This window comes from Nerophis ophidion, linkage group LG02, assembly GCF_033978795.1.
Source record: "Nerophis ophidion isolate RoL-2023_Sa linkage group LG02, RoL_Noph_v1.0, whole genome shotgun sequence".
In the NCBI taxonomy this organism is placed as follows: Eukaryota; Metazoa; Chordata; class Actinopteri; order Syngnathiformes; family Syngnathidae; genus Nerophis; species Nerophis ophidion.
This window is the reverse complement of record NC_084612.1, coordinates 67,077,233-67,099,443: the sequence shown is the minus strand read 5'-3', so window position 1 is coordinate 67,099,443 and position 22,211 is coordinate 67,077,233. Positions and strand designations below refer to the sequence as shown.

Here is a 22,211-nt window from a genome sequence, read left to right as displayed (position 1 = left end):
TACCGAATTATACAGACACATACTGAAACATACCGAAATATACAGAAACATACTGAAACGTATGGAAATATACTAAAACATACTGAAACATACCGAAATATACTGAAATATACCGAAATGCAAAGAAACATACCAAAATATACTAAAACATGCCGAAACATTCAGGAACATGCTGAAACATACCTAAATATACTGAAACTTGCTGAAACATACTGAAAAATACCGAATTATACAGACACATACTGAAACATACCGAAATATACAGAAACATACTGAAATATATGGATATATACTAAAACATACCGAAATATAGCGAAATACAAAGAAACATGCTGAAACATACTGAAAAATACCAAATTATACGGACACATACTGAAACATACCAAAATATAAAGAAACATACTGAAACATATGGAAATATACTAAAACATACTGAAACATACCGAAATATACTGAAATATACCGAAATACAGAGAAACATACCAAAATATACTAAAACATGGCGAAAAATTCAGGAACATGCTGAAACATACCTAAATATACTGAAACTTGCTGAAAAATACTGAAAAATACCGAATTATACAGGCACATACTGAAACATACCGAAATATACCGAAACATACGGAAATATACTAAAACATACTGAAACATACCGAAATATACTGAAATATACCGAAATGCAAAGAAACATACCAAAATATACTAAAACATGCCGAAACATTCAGGAACATGCTGAAACATACCTAAGTATACTGAAACTTGCTGAAACATACTGAAAAATACCGCATTATACAGACACATACTGAAACATACCAAAATATACAGAAACATACTGAAACATACCGAAATATACCGAAATACAAAGAAACATACCAAAATATACTAAAAAGAGCCGTAACATTCAGGAACATGCTGAAACATACCTAAATATTCTGAACCTTGCTGAAACATACTGAAAAATACCGAATTATACAGACACATACTGAAACATACCGAAATATACAGAAACATACTGAAACATATGGAAATATACTAAAACATACTGAAACATACCAAAATATACTGAAATATACCGAAATGCAAAGAAACATACCAAAATATACTAAAACATGCCGAAACATTCAGGAACATGCTGAAACATACCTAAATATACTGAAACTTGCTGAAAAATACTGAAAAATACCGAATTATACAGGCACATACTGAAACATACCGAAATATACCGAAACATACGGAAATATACTAAAACATACTGAAACATACCGAAATATACTGAAATATACCGAAATGCAAAGAAACATACCAAAATATACTAAAACATGCCGAAACATTCAGGAACATGCTGAAACATACCTAAGTATACTGAAACTTGCTGAAACATACTGAAAAATACCGCATTATACAGACACATACTGAAACATACCAAAATATACAGAAACATACTGAAACATACCGAAATATACCGAAATACAAAGAAACATACCAAAATATACTAAAAAGAGCCGTAACATTCAGGAACATGCTGAAACATACCTAAATATTCTGAACCTTGCTGAAATATACTGAAAAATACCGAATTATACAGACACATACTGAAACATACCGAAATATACAGAAACATACTGAAACATATGGAAATATACTAAAACATACTGAAACATACCAAAATATACTGAAATATACCGAAATGCAAAGAAACATACCAAAATATACTAAAACATGCCGAAACATTCAGGAACATGCTGAAACATACCTAAATATACTGAAACTTGCTGAAACATACTGAAAAATACCACATTATACAGACACATACTGAAACATACCGAAATATGCAGAAACATACGGAAATATACCTAAACATGCCGCAACATACCGAAATATACAAAAACATGCTGAAACCTACGGAAATATACTGAAACATACAGAAACATGCCGCAACATAGCGAAACATACAGAAACCTAATGAAACATGCTGAAACATACCGATTATACTGATAATTATGTGATTAAAGCAGACTACTTATAGCTTGGATCAGGCTGGAAGAACATGTCCGCTACAACCGGTGACGTCACCATATGCGTCATCATTTTGCGATGTTTTCAATAGGATACTTTGCGGGAAATTTAAAATTACAGTTTAGTAAACTAAACCGGCCGTATTGGCATGTGTTGCAATGTTAATATTTCATCATTTATTTATATAAACTATCAGACTGCATGGTCGGTAGTAGTGGGTTTCAGTAGGCCTTTAATAAAGTCAAATATAAATACGGCAACAAGAAAAACATCCTACAATTCTCTTTTCTAAAGTAAATATGTACAGCAGACATAGGTAATCTACATCAGGGGTCTCAGACACGCGGCCCACGAGACGTTATTTTGCAGCCCCCATCTTAACATGAAAGTTTAATGTTAGTGCGGCCCGTGAGTTTTATATGAATCGTGCTTGACAGCGTTGTGTTATTTGGGTCCAAATTGGCTCTGTCAATATTCTGGGTTGCCTACCCCTGCGTTAGTGGAAAAGCGGCAAATGAGTGAAAGCGACAGAGACGTTGCCATTGAGACGAATAATTTCTTACGTTCCTGGCTGCAGTCACAACGCAACACCTGTCCGTCAGTAATAACAGTCCCCGATAACCTGGACCAATTCAAACCGTTATTTGTTTTTTTTTATTGTTTAATTTGCATTGCCTCACACGATGAACACTACATGTATTTCTATATGACCTCGGATAACACTTTTTTGCGCTCGCTATCCAGGTACTTTCCCGGCTATTATCCGCCGACCACCGTGTTGCTGTAGAGAGGAAAAGCGGAACGACACACATTACGGAAATAACATTATTCTCCGTGCGTCGGCTGAATACAAATATATTCCACAACCCCAAACATGTCTTTTTCAAAATCTGCAGTGAAGAGAAAGGTTACTGGTGACTGAGGCGCAAGCACAATTTTTTTCAAGAAATCTTATCTCGCGGCCCAGCCTCACCGAGACTCTGCATCCAGTGGCCCCCAGGTAAATTGAGCTTGAGACCCCTGATCTACATCAACATTATGATTTGCCCGACTGTCTGGAACAAACAAATTAAAAGTTTAAATTAAAGGATTTTTTAATTCGATTGAACCGATTAAGAATCGTTACATGTAAATATCAAGATTCCTTTGAAAATCTTTGTTTTATGACACCCATAAAACAAGAGACAAAGCATACTTGCCAACCTTGAGACCTCCGATTTCGGGATGTGGGGGGAGTGGGGTCGTGGTCGGGGGTGGGGCGGGGCGTGGTTACGAGGGGAGGAGTATATTTACAGCTACAATCAACCAAGTCAAATATTACATACATATATATATATATATATATAAATATATATATATATATATATATGAAATACATGACTTTATATATATATATATATATATGTATATATATATATATATATATATGTATATGTATATATATATATATATATATGTATATATATATATATATATATATATATATATACACATATATATATATATATATCCATCCATTTTCTACCGCTAATTCCCTTTTTGGGGTTGCGGGGGGCGCTGGCGCCTATCTCAGCTACAGTCGGGCGGAAGGCAGGGTACACCCTGGACAAGTCGCCACCTCATCGCAGGGCCAACACAGATAGACAGACAACATTCACACTCACATTCATACACTAGGGCCAATTTAGTGTTGCCAATCAACCTATCCCCAGGTGCATGCCTTTGGAAGTGGGAGGAAGCCGGAGTACCCGGAGGGAACCCACGCATTCACGGGGAGAACATGCAAACTCCACACAGAAAGATCCCGAGCCTGGATTTGAACCCAGGACTGCAGGACCTTCGTATTGTGAGGCAGACGCACTAACCCCTCTTCCACCGTGAAGCCCATATATATATATATATATATATATATATATATATATATATATATATATATATATATATATATATATATATATATATATATATATATATATATATATATATATATATATATATAAATAAAATAAATACTTGAATTTCAGTGTTCACTTATTTACACATATACACACATAACACTCATCTACTCATTGTTGAGTTAAGGGTTGAATTGTCCATCCATCCATCCATTTTCTACCGCTTATTCCCTTTCGGGGTCGCGGGGGGCGCTGGCGCCTATCTCAGCTACAATTGGGCGGAAGGCGGGGTACACCCTGGACAAGTCGCCACCTCATCGCAGGTGAATTGTCCATCCTTGTTCTATTCTATGTCACTATTTTCCTAACCATATGTATGTACAGTAGATGGCAGTATTACCCTGTTTAAGAGTGTCACAACACTGCTGTTTACGGCAGACGAACTGCTTTACGGTAGACGAAAACGTGACTGCTGTTGTTGTGTGTTGTTACCGCGCTGGGAGGACGTTATTGAAACAGCCTAACAATAAACTCACATAAGAAACCAAGAACTCACTCTCGATCATTCTAGATTAGGCAGACACTCTTTTTATATTGTGGGAAAGCGGATGTGAAAACAGGCTGTCCTCACTCAGGTCCGTATGGAGCTGGAGGGGGCGTGGCCTCCAGCTCCGCCTGAATTTCGGGACATTTTCGGGAGAAAATTTGTCCCGGGAGGTTTTCGGGAGAGGTGCTGAATTTCGGGAGTCTCCCGGAAAATCCTGGAGGGTTGGCATGTATGAGACAAAGAAAACTAATACACACGGCCATGCAATTTACAGATGACAGGAATGTTATCAAATTCATTCTCAGTCATTTAGTTAAAAAGCTCCTCGGTGGCAAGGCCCCGGGGGTGGACGAGACCCGCCCGGAGTTCCTTAAGGCTCTGGATGCTGTGGGGCTGTCTTGGTTGACAAGACTTTGCAGCATCGCGTGGACATCGGGGGCGGTACCTCTGGATTGGCAAACCGGGGTGGTGGTTCCTCTGTTTAAGAAGGGGGACCGCAGGGTGTGTTCCAGCTATCGTGGGATCACACTCCTCAGCCTTCCCGGTAAGGTTTATTCAGGTGTACTGGAGAGGAGGCTTCGCCGGATAGTCGAACCTCGGATTCAGGAGGAACAGTGTGGTTTTCGTCCTGGTCGTGGAACTGTGGACCAGCTCTATACTCTCCGCAGGGTTCTTGAGGGTGCATGGGAGTTTGCCCAACTAGTCTACATGTGCTTTGTGGACTTGGAGAAGGCATTCGACCGTGTCCCTCGGGAAGTCCTGTGGGGAGTGCTCAGAGAGTATGGGGTATCGGACTGTCTTATTGTGGCGGTCCGCTCCCTGTACGATCAGTGTCAGAGCTTGGTCCGCATTGCCGGCAGTAAGTCGAACACATTTCCAGTGAGGGTTGGACTCCGCCAAGGCTGTCCTTTGTCACCGATTCTGTTCATAACTTTTATGGACAGAATTTCTAGGCGCAGTCAAGGCGTTGAGGGGTTCTGGTTTGGTGACCGCAGGATTAGGTCTCTGCTTTTTGCAGATGATGTGGTCCTGATGGCTTCATCTGACCGGGATCTTCAGCTCTTACTGGATCGGTTTGCAGCCGAGTGTGAAGCGACCGGAATGAGAATCAGCACCTCCAAGTCCGAGTCCATGGTTCTCGCCCGGAAAAGGGTGGAATGCCATCTCCGGGTTGGGGAGGAGACACTGCCCCAAGTGGAGGAGTTCAAGTACCTAGGAGTCTTGTTCACGAGTGAGGGAAGAGTGGATCGTGAGATCGACAGGCGGATCGGTGCGGCGTCTTCAGTAATGCGGACGTTGTACCGATCCGTTGTGGTGAAGAAGGAGCTGAGCTGGAAGGCAAAGTTCTCAATTTACCGGTCGATCTACGTTCCCATCCTCACCTATGGTCATGAGCTTTGGGTCATGACCGAAAGGATAAGATCACGGGTACAAGCGGCCAAAATGAGTTTCCTCCGCCATGTGGCGGGGCTCTCACTTAGAGATAGGGTGAGAAGCTCTGCCATCTGGGAGGAACTCAAAGTAAAGCCGCTGCTCCTTCACATCAAGAGAAGCCAGATGAGGTGGTTCGGGCATCTGGTCAGGATGCCACCCGAACGCCTCCCTAGGGAGGTGTTTAGGGCACGTTCAACCGGTAGGAGGCCACGGGGAAGACCCAGGACACGTTGGGAAGACTATGTTTCCCGGCTGGCCTGGGAATGCCTCGGGATCCCCCGGGAAGAGCTAGACGAAGTGGCTGGGGAAAGGGAAGTCTGGGTTTCCCTGCTTAGGTTGTTGCCCCCGCGACCCGACCTCGGATAAGCGGAAGAAGATGGATGGATGGATGGATGGAATGTTATCAAATTCATTCTCAGTCATTTGTTCCATTAATTAAAGCCCACTGACACGTACACATTTTTAAATCCCTAAACATCCCTAGAAGAATACCAAACATCCATTCTGATGTCTCGGTTTGCTCACAGGAAAGTTGTGCACAAACAAAGAAAGAATCCTTTGCAGAGTTCAACAAAACAACACATTCACATGGTTGTCATGACAACAGGTACCTTGAGCGTATCAATGACCATGTCTCTCGCTTCCAGCTCTCCTTCCAGGATGCTGAAGAGCATAAGCAACTCCGGCTTGGTCAAACTCTCCATGTTCAGCTTGGACTATTGGGAGGACAAAAGGGAGAAGAAAAACAATTTCACTAAGAGATGGAGAAAACCACAATGAAAGACTTATGTTTCAAATGTTGTAAACCCATTGTTCTACAAAACCCAAAACCAGTGAAGTTGGCACGTTGTGTTAATTGTAAATAAAAACACAATACAATGATTTGCAAATTCTTTTCAGCCTATATTCAATTGAATAGACTGCAAAGACAAGATACTTAACGTTCGAACTGATAAACTTAGTTATTTTTTGCAAATATTAGCTTATTTGGAATTTGATGCCTACAACATGTTTCAAAAAAGCTGTCACAAGTGGCAAAAAAGACTGAGAAAGTTGAGGAATGCTCATCAAACACTTATTTGGAACATCCCACAGGTGAACAGGCTAATTTGGAACATGTGGGTGCCATTAGTGGGTATAAAATCAGCTTCCATGAAATGCTTGGTCATTCACAAACAAGGATGGGGCGAGGGTCACCACTTTGTGAACAAATGTGTGAGCAAATTGTCGAACAGTTTATGAACAATGTTTCTCAATGAGCTATTGCAAAAAATTTAGGGATTTCACCGTCTATGGTCCGTAAAATCATCAAAAGGTTCAGAGAATCTGGAGAAATCGCTGCACGTAAGCGGCTAAGCCTGTGACCTTCTCATCACTCTGGGGGTACGGCCTCAAAAAGGGACATCAGTGTGTAAAGGATATCACCACATGGGCTGAGGAACACTTCAGAAAACCACTGTCAGTAACTAAAGTTGGTCGCTACATCTGTAAGTGCAAGTTAAAACTCTACTATGCAAAGCCAAAGCAATTTATCAACAACACCCGATGAGGTATTGCAAGGAATTTAGGGATTTCCCCATTTAGGCTCCACCCACTATGACTCGGTTGTGTACTTAAGGCGCACATTGTCAGCATTTCTACCAAATAAGATCAAGATCTGAATTTGTGGAGCCGCGTTGACGATTCATGTTTTGGGGCGAATCATCGGAGCAATGTTTGGAGCCATGCCCCGCCCACATCTTATGGCGTAAGCAAAATATATTCGCAATTTATCAGCACTTCTATGTGTAGTATCTGTCATTTTAACCGCGACTCATTTGGTCCAAGTTCCTAGGAGGAGTTTGTTCAAGTACGACCTCTTTTTTTTTTCAATCCACAACAGGCCAAGGACCATCTGGGCCAAGTTTGGCGCCATGCCCCGCCCACATCTTATGGCGTAGGCAAAATGTGTTCGTATTTTATCATCGCTTATATGTGTAGTGTCTGTAATTTTAACCGCGACTCATTTGGTCAAAGTTCCAAGGAGGAATTGGTAAAAGTACGACCACCTTTTTTCACCGGAAAATGGAAGACAAAAACCAAGATGGCCAACTACTTGTTTGTTTACAGGTATGGGTTCCTAAGACTCTCACCTGCGTCCCGTCTTGAAAGACGTCTTCTACGATTTTATTGTCGACATCTGAAACTGGAAGGAGGGGCAATTTTTTTCTAACTTTAAAGAAGAATAAAATAGAATAGAATATATCTTTATTGTCATTGTACATTGTAATACGAAATTGTAAGCAAAACTAATTTAGTGCAAATTCATAACACATAAAAAAATAAGAACATAGATAAATAGATAAAATACCTAAAAATACCAAGCACACAGCTCACATGCACAGTCATTATTGTCTTGTGTTCAGTGAGAATATTGCTTTCGGGTAAAAAAGGTGACGCAGGAGAAAAATTTAAATATGGGGACTTTTTGAGCATGTTAAGGGCTTCAAAATGGCGTCCAAATGTAAAAAAGAAATAACACAGCAATTTCAATAGCGCCCTTGTGGTGCTCTGCATCCCCCCTGCGGGGCTTGTTCCGCAACTCGGGCCCTAATAAACTAAACTAAAACCATCAAAATGTGAACCCGGAGAGCATATTTAAGGGTAAAAATGCAATGTATGCACTTTTTAGTAATAATAAGAACACTGTAGACCAGGATTCGATGAGTTGGTCGACATATATGGGCTGTAGACGTAAACAGCGGCGACTTAGACTATGTCTACACTAAGCCGGATAACCCCTTATACAAATAATTATTTAGCCTAAGCCCCTAAACCATCTGTGACGGACTCTTGCCGTCGTGCGGGTTCCCAGGACCATCAAGGAAGGACATTCTCGTGCAGGTTTGACTCTTGTTTATTTTTTCAAATAAAGAAAGTCTTTTGCGCCGTCGTCGCTCCCACTGCTCGCTCCTCAGTCGGCCGCGTCTTCGTCTTCTTCTTTGTCGCTTCTTCTCTTTAGGCACTGCTGCGAGCTCTTCAACTCCTTCTGCCCCCATCTCTGCTCCTTCCCCCCTTTTATAGATTGAGAGGAGATACATTCATTGTGTCCAGGTGCGCCAACCACACAACTGATATCACCTCCGGCGTCGCTCCCGGCACGCCCCGCCTCGCCGCCCACTCGATTTCTCCGCCTCCTCGCCGCCATCTTGGGCCACTCTGTCGGCCCGTCGGCTCAGCCTCTCCACATCATCGTTTAAGGCCCCCCTCCTCGGACAATTTTTTTACACACGTAAGTGCGCCGTGTATTTCTTGAATCTTTGGCTCTTAGCTTTGTATGGACTCATTGATCGTTTACAAACTGAATTTGGAGAGGAAGTGACGTCAGAAAGAACGCGCCATAGCCCGCTTCATAATAAAGCGGTTTCGGAGCTAACCAATGGAAATATGGAAGCGAGTCATCCAGACATGCCCGTGTCTGTACGGACGCTTGTAGAAATCATACATGAATACATTAAGAGAAACCCATTGCAGCTATTTGGGATACAACACTTCTCAGACGGCATGAATTGATTAAAGTGGACACCGACTTAAACAAGTTGAAAAACTTATTCGGGTGTTACCATTTAGTGGTCAATTGTACGGAATATGTACTGAACTGTGCAATCTACTAATAAAAATATCAATCAATCAAGAGAACTTTTCTACTTAGCGAAAAACTTTGTCCATTTGTCGAAGGAGAGACAACGAGAATGCGTGTGCTTTGTATTACTTGGCCATCGAGGGAAGACTACGGAAAACGGCAAAGGCATTTGGACTGACAAAGCAGACCGCATGAGTTATTGTCCGCCATGTATGTCGCGGACTCAACGTCTAGGTCCAGAGTATATAAAGCAGGGTTTCCCACACATTCATTTATTTGTGGCGGCCCGCCACAAAAGAATTACGGCTGTTTTTTATTTCTTTATTTTTTTCCGGCTTTTGACTCGCTCGACCGCTCATAAAAACAATGGGACTCTGTCTGTGAATGAGCTTGTATTTACATATTATGTAAATATTATATAAATATGTATATAAATATGCACATAAAGTGTTGTAATTATATTCCAACTCCACGTTCTTTTTGGTCGCCTCCCCTAACAGACACCCATCCCACCCCCCATCCCCCCCAAGGATTCCAGTTGTGTGTGTGTGGACAAAGATAAGGCTATGTGGGATTTACCCTGGACAACAACTGTTGTCTTTACATCTGTGTTGGCCCTGTGATGTGGTGGTGACTTGTCCAAGGTTTACCGCGGATCCCGCCCCAATGCAGCTGAGTTAGGCTTCAGCAACCCCCGTGACTCCCAAAAAGGGAGAAGCGGTAGAAAACAGATGGATGTTAGTGTAGAAAGGACCGAGTATTACGATGTTGCCTCCTACTAGCTCTAGCTGAGCACATAAACACCTTGAACCACAACACGAGGAATTACGCACAAAAAGCATCATTTTGGTCGGTCAGCGTAACATTTCCGCGTGTGAGAAAAACGCGGCGTGGTCTCTTTGTAGTGTCGCTGCACTGTAATCTCGCAGCTGTGTTGCTTCTGCAGCCCCGCGGCGTCCAAACATCCCACCGCACTCGCCGCCACCGAACATATGCCGGCTGCTCTTTGAAAAAGAGCATGAAAAGCCGTCGACGTGACGGACATTTCGGGGGCTACGACCGCCGACGATGCTTACACAGGTGCGGCCTGCAGCAAGGTGCGATGCGGTTTTAAGTTGTGTAAAAACATCAACGTCTGACAAGGCCGGGGGGGGGTCGTTTCTCGGGCCTCCCACCGACTTTCCACATCATGAAGTCTTCAGAAGAAAGTGGGGGGCGGAGGTTACATAATGAGAGGCAGCAGCTGGCAGTTTTTCTTCTGTTGGCTTTGAAAGCTGCAATATTTCCCAGACATCTTTCATTCTGTTAAAACACAGAGCGAAAAACATTGCTTTCAAGTGCAGCGCTTTGGGAGAATTGCTCATTTAAACGTGCAAAACTGATGTGTAAACGTAGCCCCCATTTTTTGTATAACGTATTTCCTTGAATTGCCGCCGGGGCGCTAATTAATTTAAAACCCTCTTCTCACTCCTGCGCTTACCAAAGGCATGCGGTAAAAGTAAGCATGCGCTAATTATTTTAAAGGCCTACCGAAATGAGATTTTCTTATTTAAACGGGGATAGCAGGTCCATTCTATGTGTCATACTTGATCATTTCGCGATATTGCCATATGCCAATAGTTACATATTATGTAAATATGTAAATATACATAAATACATAAATATTATATATGTAAATATTATGTAATTATATTCCAACACCGCGTTCTTCTTGGTCATTGCCCCCCCCCCCCGGATTCCAGTTCACGGTATAGCTCGGTTGGTAGAGTGGCCGTGCCAGCAACTTGAGGGTTGCAGGTTTGATTCCCGCTTCCGTCATCCTAGTCACTGCCGTTGTGTCCTTGGGCAAGACACTTTACCCACCTGCTCCCAGTGCCACCCACACTGGTTTAAATGTAAAAATTTGATATTGGGTTTCACTATGTAAAGCGCTTTGAGTCACTAGAGAAAAGCGCTATATAAAGATAAAATATAAATATATATATATATATATATATATATATATATATATATATATATATATATATTTGCTGAAAGGATTTAGTAGAGAACATCCACGATAAAGTTCGCAACTTTCGGTGTTAAGAGAAAAGCCCTGCCTCTACCGGAAGTCGCAGATGATGACATCACACGTGTGGGGGCTCCTCACATCTTCACATTGTTTTTAATGGGAGCCTCCAACAAAAAGTGCTATTCGGACCGAGAAAACGACAATTTCCCCATTAATTTGAGCGAGGATGAAAGATTCGTGTTTGAGGATATTGATAGCGACGGACTAGAAAAAAAAATTATTAAAAAAACAATGTTTTTAGAGACATTTACTAGGATAATTCTGGGAAATCCCTTGTCTTTCTATTGTGTTGCTAGTGTTTTGGTGAGTTAAATAGTACCTGATAGTCGGAAGGGTTTCTCCAAGAGTGTGTTGACGCGCAGTGTCTCAGGGGAATCGACAGCAGCTACAGACGGCACAAGCTAAGCTATTCTCCGGTAAGAACTGACTTTTTAACCACAATTTTCTCACCGAAACCTGCTGGTTGACATTTGGTAGGGATCCATGTTGGCTTGAAAGTTCTATTTTGGTTTCATCTGACCACATGACATTCTCCCAATCCTCTGCTGTATCATCCGTGTATCCATTTTGGTACAAACTCAACTCTTCGTGTTTGGACCCGTCATGTTTGGAGGAAGAAGAATACTGAGTTGCATCCCAAGAACACCATACCTACTGTGAAGCACGGGGGTGGAAACATCATACTTTGGGGCTATTTTTCTGCAAAGGGGACAGGACGATTGATCCGTGTTAAGGAAAGAATGAGTGGGGCCATGTATCGTGAGATTTTGAGCCAAAACCTCCTTCCATCAGTGAGAGCTTTGAATGGTTGACCAAATACTTATTTTCCACCATAATATACAAATAGATTATTTAAAATTCCTACGATGTGAATTCCTGGATTTTTTTTTCACATTCTGTCTCTAACAGTTGAAGTGTACCTATGATGTAAATTAAAGACCTCTGTAATCATTTTAAGTGGGAGAACTTGCACAATCGGTGGCTGACTAAATACTTTTTTGCCCCACTGTATATGTAAAGAATACAGAAATTAAACATAACCCGTAAACTGCTGCTAATCAAATGGCAAATAATCTGCGCAGAGCGCATACTTTATATTTGTAAATCGGATTCTGATTACATCAGTGCCTCACCAGCAATAAACCTCACCGCACGTCACTGATGTACAGTATGTGTATATGTATGTTTGTACAGTGAATGCATATGTACATGTATATGTATGTTTGTACTGTGAATGTGTATGTACATGTATGTATATGTGTGTTTGTACAGTGAATGCATATGTACATATATGTATATATGTATGTTTTTACAGTGAATGCATATGTGCATGTATGTCTATATGTATGTTTGTACAGTGAATGCATATGTACATGTATGTATATATGTATGTTTGTACAGTGAATGTATGTCTATATGTATGTTTTTACAGTGAATACATATGTGCATGTATGTCCATATGTATGTTTTTACAGTGAATGCATATGTACATGTATGTGCATATGTATGTTTTTACAGTGAATGCATATATGCATGTATGTATATATGTATGTTTGTACAGTGAATGTATATGTATGTGTAAATGTATGTTTTTACAGTGAGTGCATATGTACTTGTATGTATATATGTATGTTTGTACAGTAAATATATATGTATATGTATGAGTAAATGTATGTTTTTACAGTGAGTGCATATGTACATGTATGTATATATGTATGTTTGTACAGTGAATGTATATGTACATGTATGTCTATATGTATGTTTTTACAGTGAATGCATATGTACATGTATGTATATATGTATGTTTTTACAGTGAATGCATATGTGCATGTACGTCTATATGTATGTTTGTACAGTGAATGCATATGTACATGTATGTGTACATGTATGTTTTTACAGTGAATGCATATGTACATGTATGTGTATATGTATGTTTTTACAGTGAACGTATATGTACATGTATGTGCATATGTATGTTTTTACAGTGAATGCATATATGCATGTATGTATATATGTATGTTTGTATCGTGAATGTATATGTATGAGTAAATGTATGTTTTTACAGTGAGTGCATATGTACATGTATGTATATATGTATGTTTGTACAGTAAATGTATATGTACATGTATGTCTATATGTATGTTTTTACAGTGAATGCATATGTACATGTATGTATATATTCATGTTTTTACAGTGAATGCATATGTACATGTATGTATATATGTATGTTTGTACAGTGAATGTATTTGTACATGTATGTGTATATGTATGTTTTTACAGTGAATGTATATGTACATGTATGTGCATATGTATGTTTTTACAGTGAGTGCATATGTACATGTATGTATATATGTATGTTTGTACAGTGAATGTATATGTACATGTATGTGTATATGTATGTTTTTACAGTGAGTGCATATGTACATGTATGTACATACGTATGTTTGTACAGTGAATGTATATGTACATGTATGTGTATACGTATGTTTTTACAGTGAGTGCATATGTACATGTATGTGTATATGTATGTTTGTACAGTGAATGCATATGTATATGTATGTATATGTGTATGTTTGTACAGTGAATGCATATGTACATATATGTATGTTTTTACAGTGAATGCATATGTGCATGTATGTCTATATGTATGTTTGTACAGTGAATGCATATGTACATGTGTATATGTATGTTTTCACAGTGAATGCATATGTACATGGATGTATGTTTGTACAGTGAATGCATATGTACATGTATGTATATATGTATGTTTGTACAGTGAATGCATATGTACATGTGTATATGTATGTTTTCACAGTGAATGTATATGTACATGGATGTATGTTTGTACAGTGAATGCATATGTACATGTATGTATATATGTATGTTTGTACAGTGAATGTATATGTACATGTATGTGTATATGTATGTTTTTACAGTGAATGCATATGTACATGGATGTATGTTTGTACAGTGAATGCATATGTACATGTATGTATATATGTATGTTTGTACAGTGAATGTATATGTACAGGTATGTGTATATGTTTGTTTGTACCGTGAATGTGCGTATGGAGGAGATGTTTTAAAATGTCTCAAAATGGTCTAATGCACCGCAATGTTTGTACAATGCCAATGGTGGTCCTGGCTGGTCCACTCACATTACAGACCACTAAAGTAGCACTAAGTGATGACAAAGACGCTACTCTCCTTATTACAAGCCAGTGTGCCATAAAGATGATCAGCTCGCTGTTATTTCAGGGCGCAATGAGCACATATAATTGCTTTAAAAGGATGAGTGACAAATCATGGTTGGCGGATCCTTTACAAAGAAGGCCCACAGTGTCGCCGCCCCGCCATGGCCATCACTCGCGGCTTGGGGCCCCACCGCAGGGCTAATTAAACTACACAGGGGCTCTCATTTCGGCTTTTACCAGCCCACTCGCTAATTCCACGGGCCTCCCTGATCACCGGGGGTGGGGATTGTTCCACCGGGCAAGGGGACGACATGAGTCATCGTCGTCATCATCATCATCATCATCATCATCATCATCATCATCAGGCAGGCATGGACAGAACTCCCACACCTTTTCTAGTTTTTGCTTTAAAGCGCCCCGTGACCCGTAATCCTTTAATCAGGGTTGGTTTGAAGCCAGGTCAGCCGTGCGCCTGGTCTGCAACGCTGACAACACACACAACATGCAACGACGGCGTAGATCAGGGCTATTCAGCTACATCATGAAGCGGGCCCCAGTTTCAAGAGCACAAGGGCTCAGGGGCCCGACATCAACATTCGGATGTTTCATCAGAAGACTTCATTGCAAAATAAACACAGAAGCATTTACACTGTCAATAAAATATTTATTCTAGCCTAGCTACTCGATTCCAGCATGTGTAGCAAGACAGATAGTTAACATAATGACGAGGCAGAAGCTCCAGAAGTTTTGTTGAGAATTGATGTTCCTTCTTTTGAATTATTTTTGAATTATTTACACTGTCAATAAAATAATTATTGTGCCCTAGCTACTCTATTCCAGCATTTGCAGCTAGACAGATAGTTAACATAATGAAGAAGCAGAAGCTCCAGAAGTTTTGTTGAGGATTGATGTTCCTTCCTTTGAATTATTTACACTGTCAATAAAAAAAATATTCTGCCCTAGCTACTCGGTTCCAGCATGTGCAGCTAGACAGATATTTAACATAATGAAGAAGCAGAAGCTCCAGAAGTTTTGGCTGGATGGGTGTAAGGAACAGTGTAATTTGGCCTGTCGCCACCATCACATCTCCATCACACCATAGCCTGGGAGGGCAATAGACTACAGACTGTGGTGAAGTAGGCCAGCTTTGTCGCATGAAGAAGCCTACAATTTTTGGTTGTGATTTCCGATCCGTATGCTGAGTGGCAATATACGATATATATCTCGATAGCGGGCTGTATGAAATAGTCAAGAATTGTCACGGATACAAAGGATTCTGGGTATTTGTTGTGTTGCCTTTATGTTGTGTTAAGCAGTGGCCCTTTGTTGTTAAAGCATCCGCCTTAGCAACAAAGCGCTGCGGGAAACCCTGAACTTACTTTATTTGTCGCCAAGGAGGCGAGGATTAGTGATTTAGAAGTAGCTAAAACACTAGCTAGCCATGTCTTAAAGCACCTCTTCCCGAGGGCGATTCAGTGATCTAACTTCACCTTTATCATTAGTTTTTACACCAAAAATGCGTCCGTTCTCCCTTTTCTGTTTACACACTGTGTCTGCTTTTAAGTACTCAGTGATTGTGTGCCGCGGAACATGCTCGTCTGCTTGTAAACCAGCAATGTCACGACCGGTACGTTTCATAGATGTTCCTGGGATTAAAGACCTCACCTTTTCTCCTCCAAACATATTGCGGGGTATTGTGGCCAAACAGCTAATTTTTTGTTTCATCTGGCATCACATGGACAAAGATAAGACCTTCTGGAGGAAAGTTCTGTGGTCAACATTGCTGTATGTATACTTTTGACCCAGCAGATTTGGTCACACTTTCATGTGCACACAGCCACATGTCAGTTTTTATATATATATATATATATATATATATATATATATATATATATATATATATATATATATATATATATATATATATATATATATATATATATATATATACACACACAGTGGGGCAAAAAATATTTAGTCAGCCACCAATTGTGCAAGTTCTCCCACTTAAAATTTACATCATAGGTACACTTCTCACTGTTAGAGACAGAATGTGAAAAAAAAATCCAGGAATTCCCATTGTAGGAATTTTAAAGAATTTATTTGTAAATTATGGTGGAAAATAAGTATTTGGTCAACCATTCAAAGCTCTCACTGATGGAAGGAATTTGTCTCAAAATGTCACGATACATGGCCCCATTCATTCTACCTTAACACGGATTAATCGTCCTGTCCCCTTAGCAGAAAAACAGCCCCAAAGCATGATGTTTCCACCCCCATGCTTCACAGTAGGTATGGTGTTCTTGGGATGCAACTTAGTATTCTTCTTCCTCCAAACACGACGAGTTGAGTTTACACCAAAAAGTTCTGTTTTGGTTTCATCTGACCACATGACATTCTCCCATGTGCTCTCTGGCAAACTTCAAACGGGCCTGGACATGCACTGGCTCAAGCAGGGGGACACGTCTGGCATTGCAGGATTTGATTCCCTGTCGGCGTAGTGTGTTACTGATGGTAACCTCTGTTACTTTGGTGTCAGCTCTCTGCAGGTCATTCACCGGGTCCCCCTGTGTGGTTCTGGGATTTTTGCTCACCATTCTCATGATCATTTTGACCCCACGGGATGAGATCTTGCGTGGAGCCCCAGATCGATGGAGATTATCAGCGGTCTTGTATATCTTCCATTTTCTGATAATTGCTCCCACAGTTGATTTTTTCCACACCAAGCTGCTTGCCTATTGTAGATTCACTCTTCCCAGTCTGGCGCAGGTCTACAATTCTTTTCCCGGTGTCCTTCGACAGCTCTTTGGTCTTGGCCATAGTGGAGTTTGGAGTCTGACTGTTTGAGGCTGTGGACAGGTGTCTTTTATACAGATAACGAGTTCAAACAATTGCCATTAATACAGGTAACGAGTGGAGGACAGAAGAGCTTCTTAAAGAAGAAGTTACAGGTCTGTGAGCGCCCGAGATCTTACTTGTTTGAAGTGACCTAATACTTATTTTCCACCATAATTTACAAATAAATTATTTAAAATTCCTACAATGTGAATTCCTGGATTTTTTTTCCACATTCTGTCTCTCACAGTTGAAGTGTACCTATGATGAAAATTACAGACCTCTGTCATCATTTTAAGTGGGAGAACTTGCACAATCGGTGGCTGACTATATATATACATAGATTCTTGTAGATTGTGTCGTCTTATATGCTGAATACAGAAACACCATTGATGATTTAGCAATACTAAAAGGCAGAACATTACAATTAGGAAACCAGTGTTGACAAGTCAAGCCTACTGAGTGCAAACCCAATAGAAATAGCAGATTGCTGCTGGGGGTCAACTGAGGAAGCTAAGTGTGTTTACTTCATCTAGTTGAGCCCTGAGCGCAAGCATGAAGTCTGCATGTTGGATTGGATTTAGTGGACAATCTAATTTGGGTCTTTCTGGAGGCTACTGGCTTCTTTTCTTGCCTTGCCACCATTCAAATAGAAAAAAAATACAGGGGGAAAAAATGGAACGTTCACGGTGGGAGATTTAGCTGGGAATTTGCACAACTTGAGTGGGATCAATCGGTTTTGTTCAAAACAAAAGTCAACGTTTCGAAGTTTTGAATGTCGGCCTTGTGGACAGGTTTAGTTGTAAAAATTTTAAACACGTTATCTTACTTAGTAGTTATATAACAAAAGTGCTCGGCCACTATCTCGCAGTCTATCTCAAAACTAATTCGCATCCTTTTTCGCCGAGTATTTTTCAAACAAAACTAGCACACACTCGATTCAAAATATAAGCATTGATTCTCTGCGACGACACCAAAACATCAATAGTTTTTTTTTGTGTGTGTTTTTTACCTTCATGTGGTCCTCGAAGCTCTTTTGAAAACGTCCCACATGAACTTTCTTTTCGGAAGATTTGTTTCTGCTATTTTGAGTCCCATTGATTCCGACGCAGCGGAAAGGTGGAGTCTGGTTTGACAGGCAGCCAAGACTGGCCAATAGGAAAGGCGAACATGTTGGCATTGACGAATGAGAAACGAGCTGGGGGGAAATGGGCGGGGATAACAGCGTTCCTCCCCACTTGGATTCAGTTCGATTTCTTTGTTTAGCATTCCTGAGCTGCTGGAAGAAATCTCCTGGAGGAAAAAAATAATCTTGAGACTTTACTAGTGTGAAATGTGACCAAGTCCCATTAAAATACTTACCGCTTGTTTTTAACCCTAACCGGGGACTTTGTTTGTACTTTTTTACAGCGTAACGAACTCAGCGGCCACATCATTAGGTACACCTGCACAATCACAAACTATTAAAAAACTTCATTTTTTTTTTGGCAAGTATCAACACTTTTTATAACAGTAATAAAATATATTTTGGTGTTGTTTGATCATTAAAATACATTTGCATGCGTGGCAAAATAAGCACACCCATGCAACATACTGCACAGACAAAGCATGACATATTATAATAAATAATATACTGTAGTTATGAAAGTGTTGTGTTTTTGATTAAATAAATGTGTGCTTCTGTTTTCTATGCCAGTGGTTCTCAAACTTGTTTCAGTGATGTACCCCTTGTGAATTTTTTTTTTTTAATTCAAGTACCCCCTAATCAGAGCAAAGCATTTTTGGTTGAAAAAAAAGAGATAAAGAAGTAAAATACAGCACTATGTCATCAGTTTCTGATTTATTAAATTGTATAACAGTGCAAAATATTGCTCATTTGTAGAGTGGTCTTTCTTGAACTATTTGGAAAAAAATGATCTAAAAATAACCAAAAAATTGTTGAAAAATAAATAGGTGATTTAAATATAAATAAAGATTTCTACACATAGAAGTAATCATCAACTTAAAGTGCCCTCTTTGGGGATTGTAATAGAAATCCATCTGGATTCATGAACTTAATTCTAAACATTTCTTTACAAAAAAAGAAATATTTAACATCAATATTTATGGAACATGTCCACAAAAAATCTAGCTGTCAACACTGAATATTGCATTGTTGCATTTCTTTTCACGGTTTATGAACTTACATTATAATATTTTGTTGACGTATTATTCAATTAATACATTTCTAAAGGATTTTTGAATTGTTGCTATTTTTAGAATATTTAAAAAAAAATCTCACGTACCCCTTGGCATACCTTCAAGTACCCCCAGGGGTACGCGTACCCCCATTTGAGAACCAATGCTCTATGCAACATCATCATTTGAGTTATTTTGCTGCAGCCTCAAGAAGCTGCAGACATGCGTGCAGTGCTCAAAAGTTGCCAGTAGAGGGCAACGTTCACACGATTTCAGGGGAAGCAGACGTGGAATGTTTTTAATGCAATAGTACAGAAAGTGCTATTCCACTGAATCGGTTCCATTACTATGCACGATAAAATAACTGTAAAATATACCTGTTTTAGCTATTTACTATCATAATATGACAAATTAGGTTAAATTACCTTAAAACTGGACAAATACAATGTGTTTGCCTGTGCCCGCCTTTTAAAATGTGAATTACTCCTGAAATTTATGTCATTTTTTTTTTTTTTTTTTTTTTTTTTTACATATTTGTGTTATTCCTTATCCAAACTATATGGATAGGTTATTTTCTATAAAACAAAACCTTAATACCTGGGTTGTATTTATTTATCTATTCATTCATGTATTTATTAGGGTGGTAATTTGTTGAGGGTGTGCCCTGACAATGTTGTCATGTATAAAAAGTAAATAAAAAAAACAACAATAGTGATATTAAAAAAATAAATAAAATTGCGTGTCCAAAAAAGAGCAGGAAGAAGCTAAGTTTATAATGTACTTCCCTATCAATTACATCCAACAATTTTAGTCTTGATCAACAATACAATACACAGTTACCTGATGTATAACAATATTCACTATAGGGCCCTGAAAAATCAATTAGAAAACAGCATTGAATTATAATTGTTTCCTTGATTCATCTTGTAATAAGTGTAACTATTACAATTGAGAAATTACATACCCGTAACTTTAAATATGTGGACGGCCTCTGGAAAAGAGCGTACATGAGAGCGGTGGCGTGTGGGTGCTGTGATTTTTGTCATGCGAACAGCAGAAATTATTATTATTATTTATCAATGTACACATGTTAAAGGGGAACATTATCACCAGACCTATGTAAGCGTCAATATATACCTTGATGTTGCAGAAAAAAGACTATATTTTTTAACCGATTTCCGAACTCTAAAAGGGTGAATTTGGCAATTTAAACACCTTTCAATTGTTCGCCTGACGGAGCAATGACCTTTCACCCGTGACGTCACATCGTGAAACGACCCGCCATTTTCTCAAACACATTACACACACCAAGTCAAATCAGCGCTGTTATTTTCTGTTTTTCCGACTGTTTTCCGTACCTTGAAGACATCATGCCTCGTCGGTGTGTTGTCGGAGGGTGTAACAAGACGAACAGAGACGGATTCAAGTTGCACCAGTGCGACCCCTAAAAGGGAATAAGCGGTAGAGAATGGATGACCCCTAGAAGGGAATAAGCGGTAGAAAATGGATGGATGACCCCTAAAAGGGAATAAGCGGTAGGAAATGGATGGATGGATGGACAGTGGTCAAAAGATGCGAAAGTCCCTCGTTTCTTCCACACACTTTACCGACAACAACTATGCTACGACAGAGATGGCAAGGATGTGTGGATATCCTGCGACACTCAAAGCAGATGCATTTCCAACAATAAAGTCAACGAAATCACAAAGGTGAGTTTTGTTGATGTTATTGACTTATGTGGAGTGTGCTAATCAGACATATTTGGTCACGGCATGACTGGAAGCTAATCAATGCTAACATGCTATTTAGGTTAGCTGTATGTACATATTGCATCATTATGCCTTATTTGTAGCTATATTTGCCTCCAGCCTTTCCCTCCACCCCCATTTAATGCCAAACAAACACATACCAATTGTTGGTTGGAAGGCGATCGCCAAATTCGTCCTCGCTTCCTCCCGTGCCGCTGTCTGTCGTGATAAGGCTCAAAAGCTTCTGTTTCTTCTTTAATTTCATTTTCGGTACCTGCCTCCACACTCCAACCATCTGTTTCAATACATGCGTAATCTGTTGAATCGCTTACGGCGCTGAAATCCGAGTCTGAATCCGAGCTACAATGCTTTACCTTTCTGTGCTATCCGCCACCTTTGTTTCTGGTGGCTTCACGCAGTGACGTCACAGGAAAATGGACGAGTGGATACAGCGATGGTGTAAAGCAGGCACTTTGAAGCCGTTTTTCGGGATATTGCGTGGTGGGTAAAAATTTGAGAAAAACTTGGAAAAATAAACTAAGCCACTGGGAACTGATTTTTATTGGTTTCAAACCCTTCAGAAATTGTGATCATGTTCCCATTTAAAAGTACAATTTCAATGTTGATGAATTATTATCTATTAGAAAAAAACGGGATTTGTAATATTGTCA

The 22,211-nt window shown here is 39.8% G+C and overlaps 1 protein-coding gene across 1 annotated transcript in view; it reads right to left on the bottom strand.

Moving 5' to 3' along the window:
• Positions 1 to 18,809, bottom strand: part of cttnbp2nla (CTTNBP2 N-terminal like a) — a 63,295-nt gene extending 44,486 nt beyond the window's left edge. The window contains exons 1-2 of the mRNA XM_061889306.1: positions 18,627 to 18,809; positions 6,504 to 6,608 (exon numbers count right to left, since the gene is read on the bottom strand). Of these exons, the coding sequence (XP_061745290.1) occupies positions 6,504 to 6,608; positions 18,627 to 18,794 (273 nt within the window). The 5' untranslated portion in view covers positions 18,795 to 18,809. The remainder of the gene's footprint in view (positions 1 to 6,503; positions 6,609 to 18,626) is intronic.
• Positions 18,810 to 22,211: the final 3,402 nt, after the last annotated feature.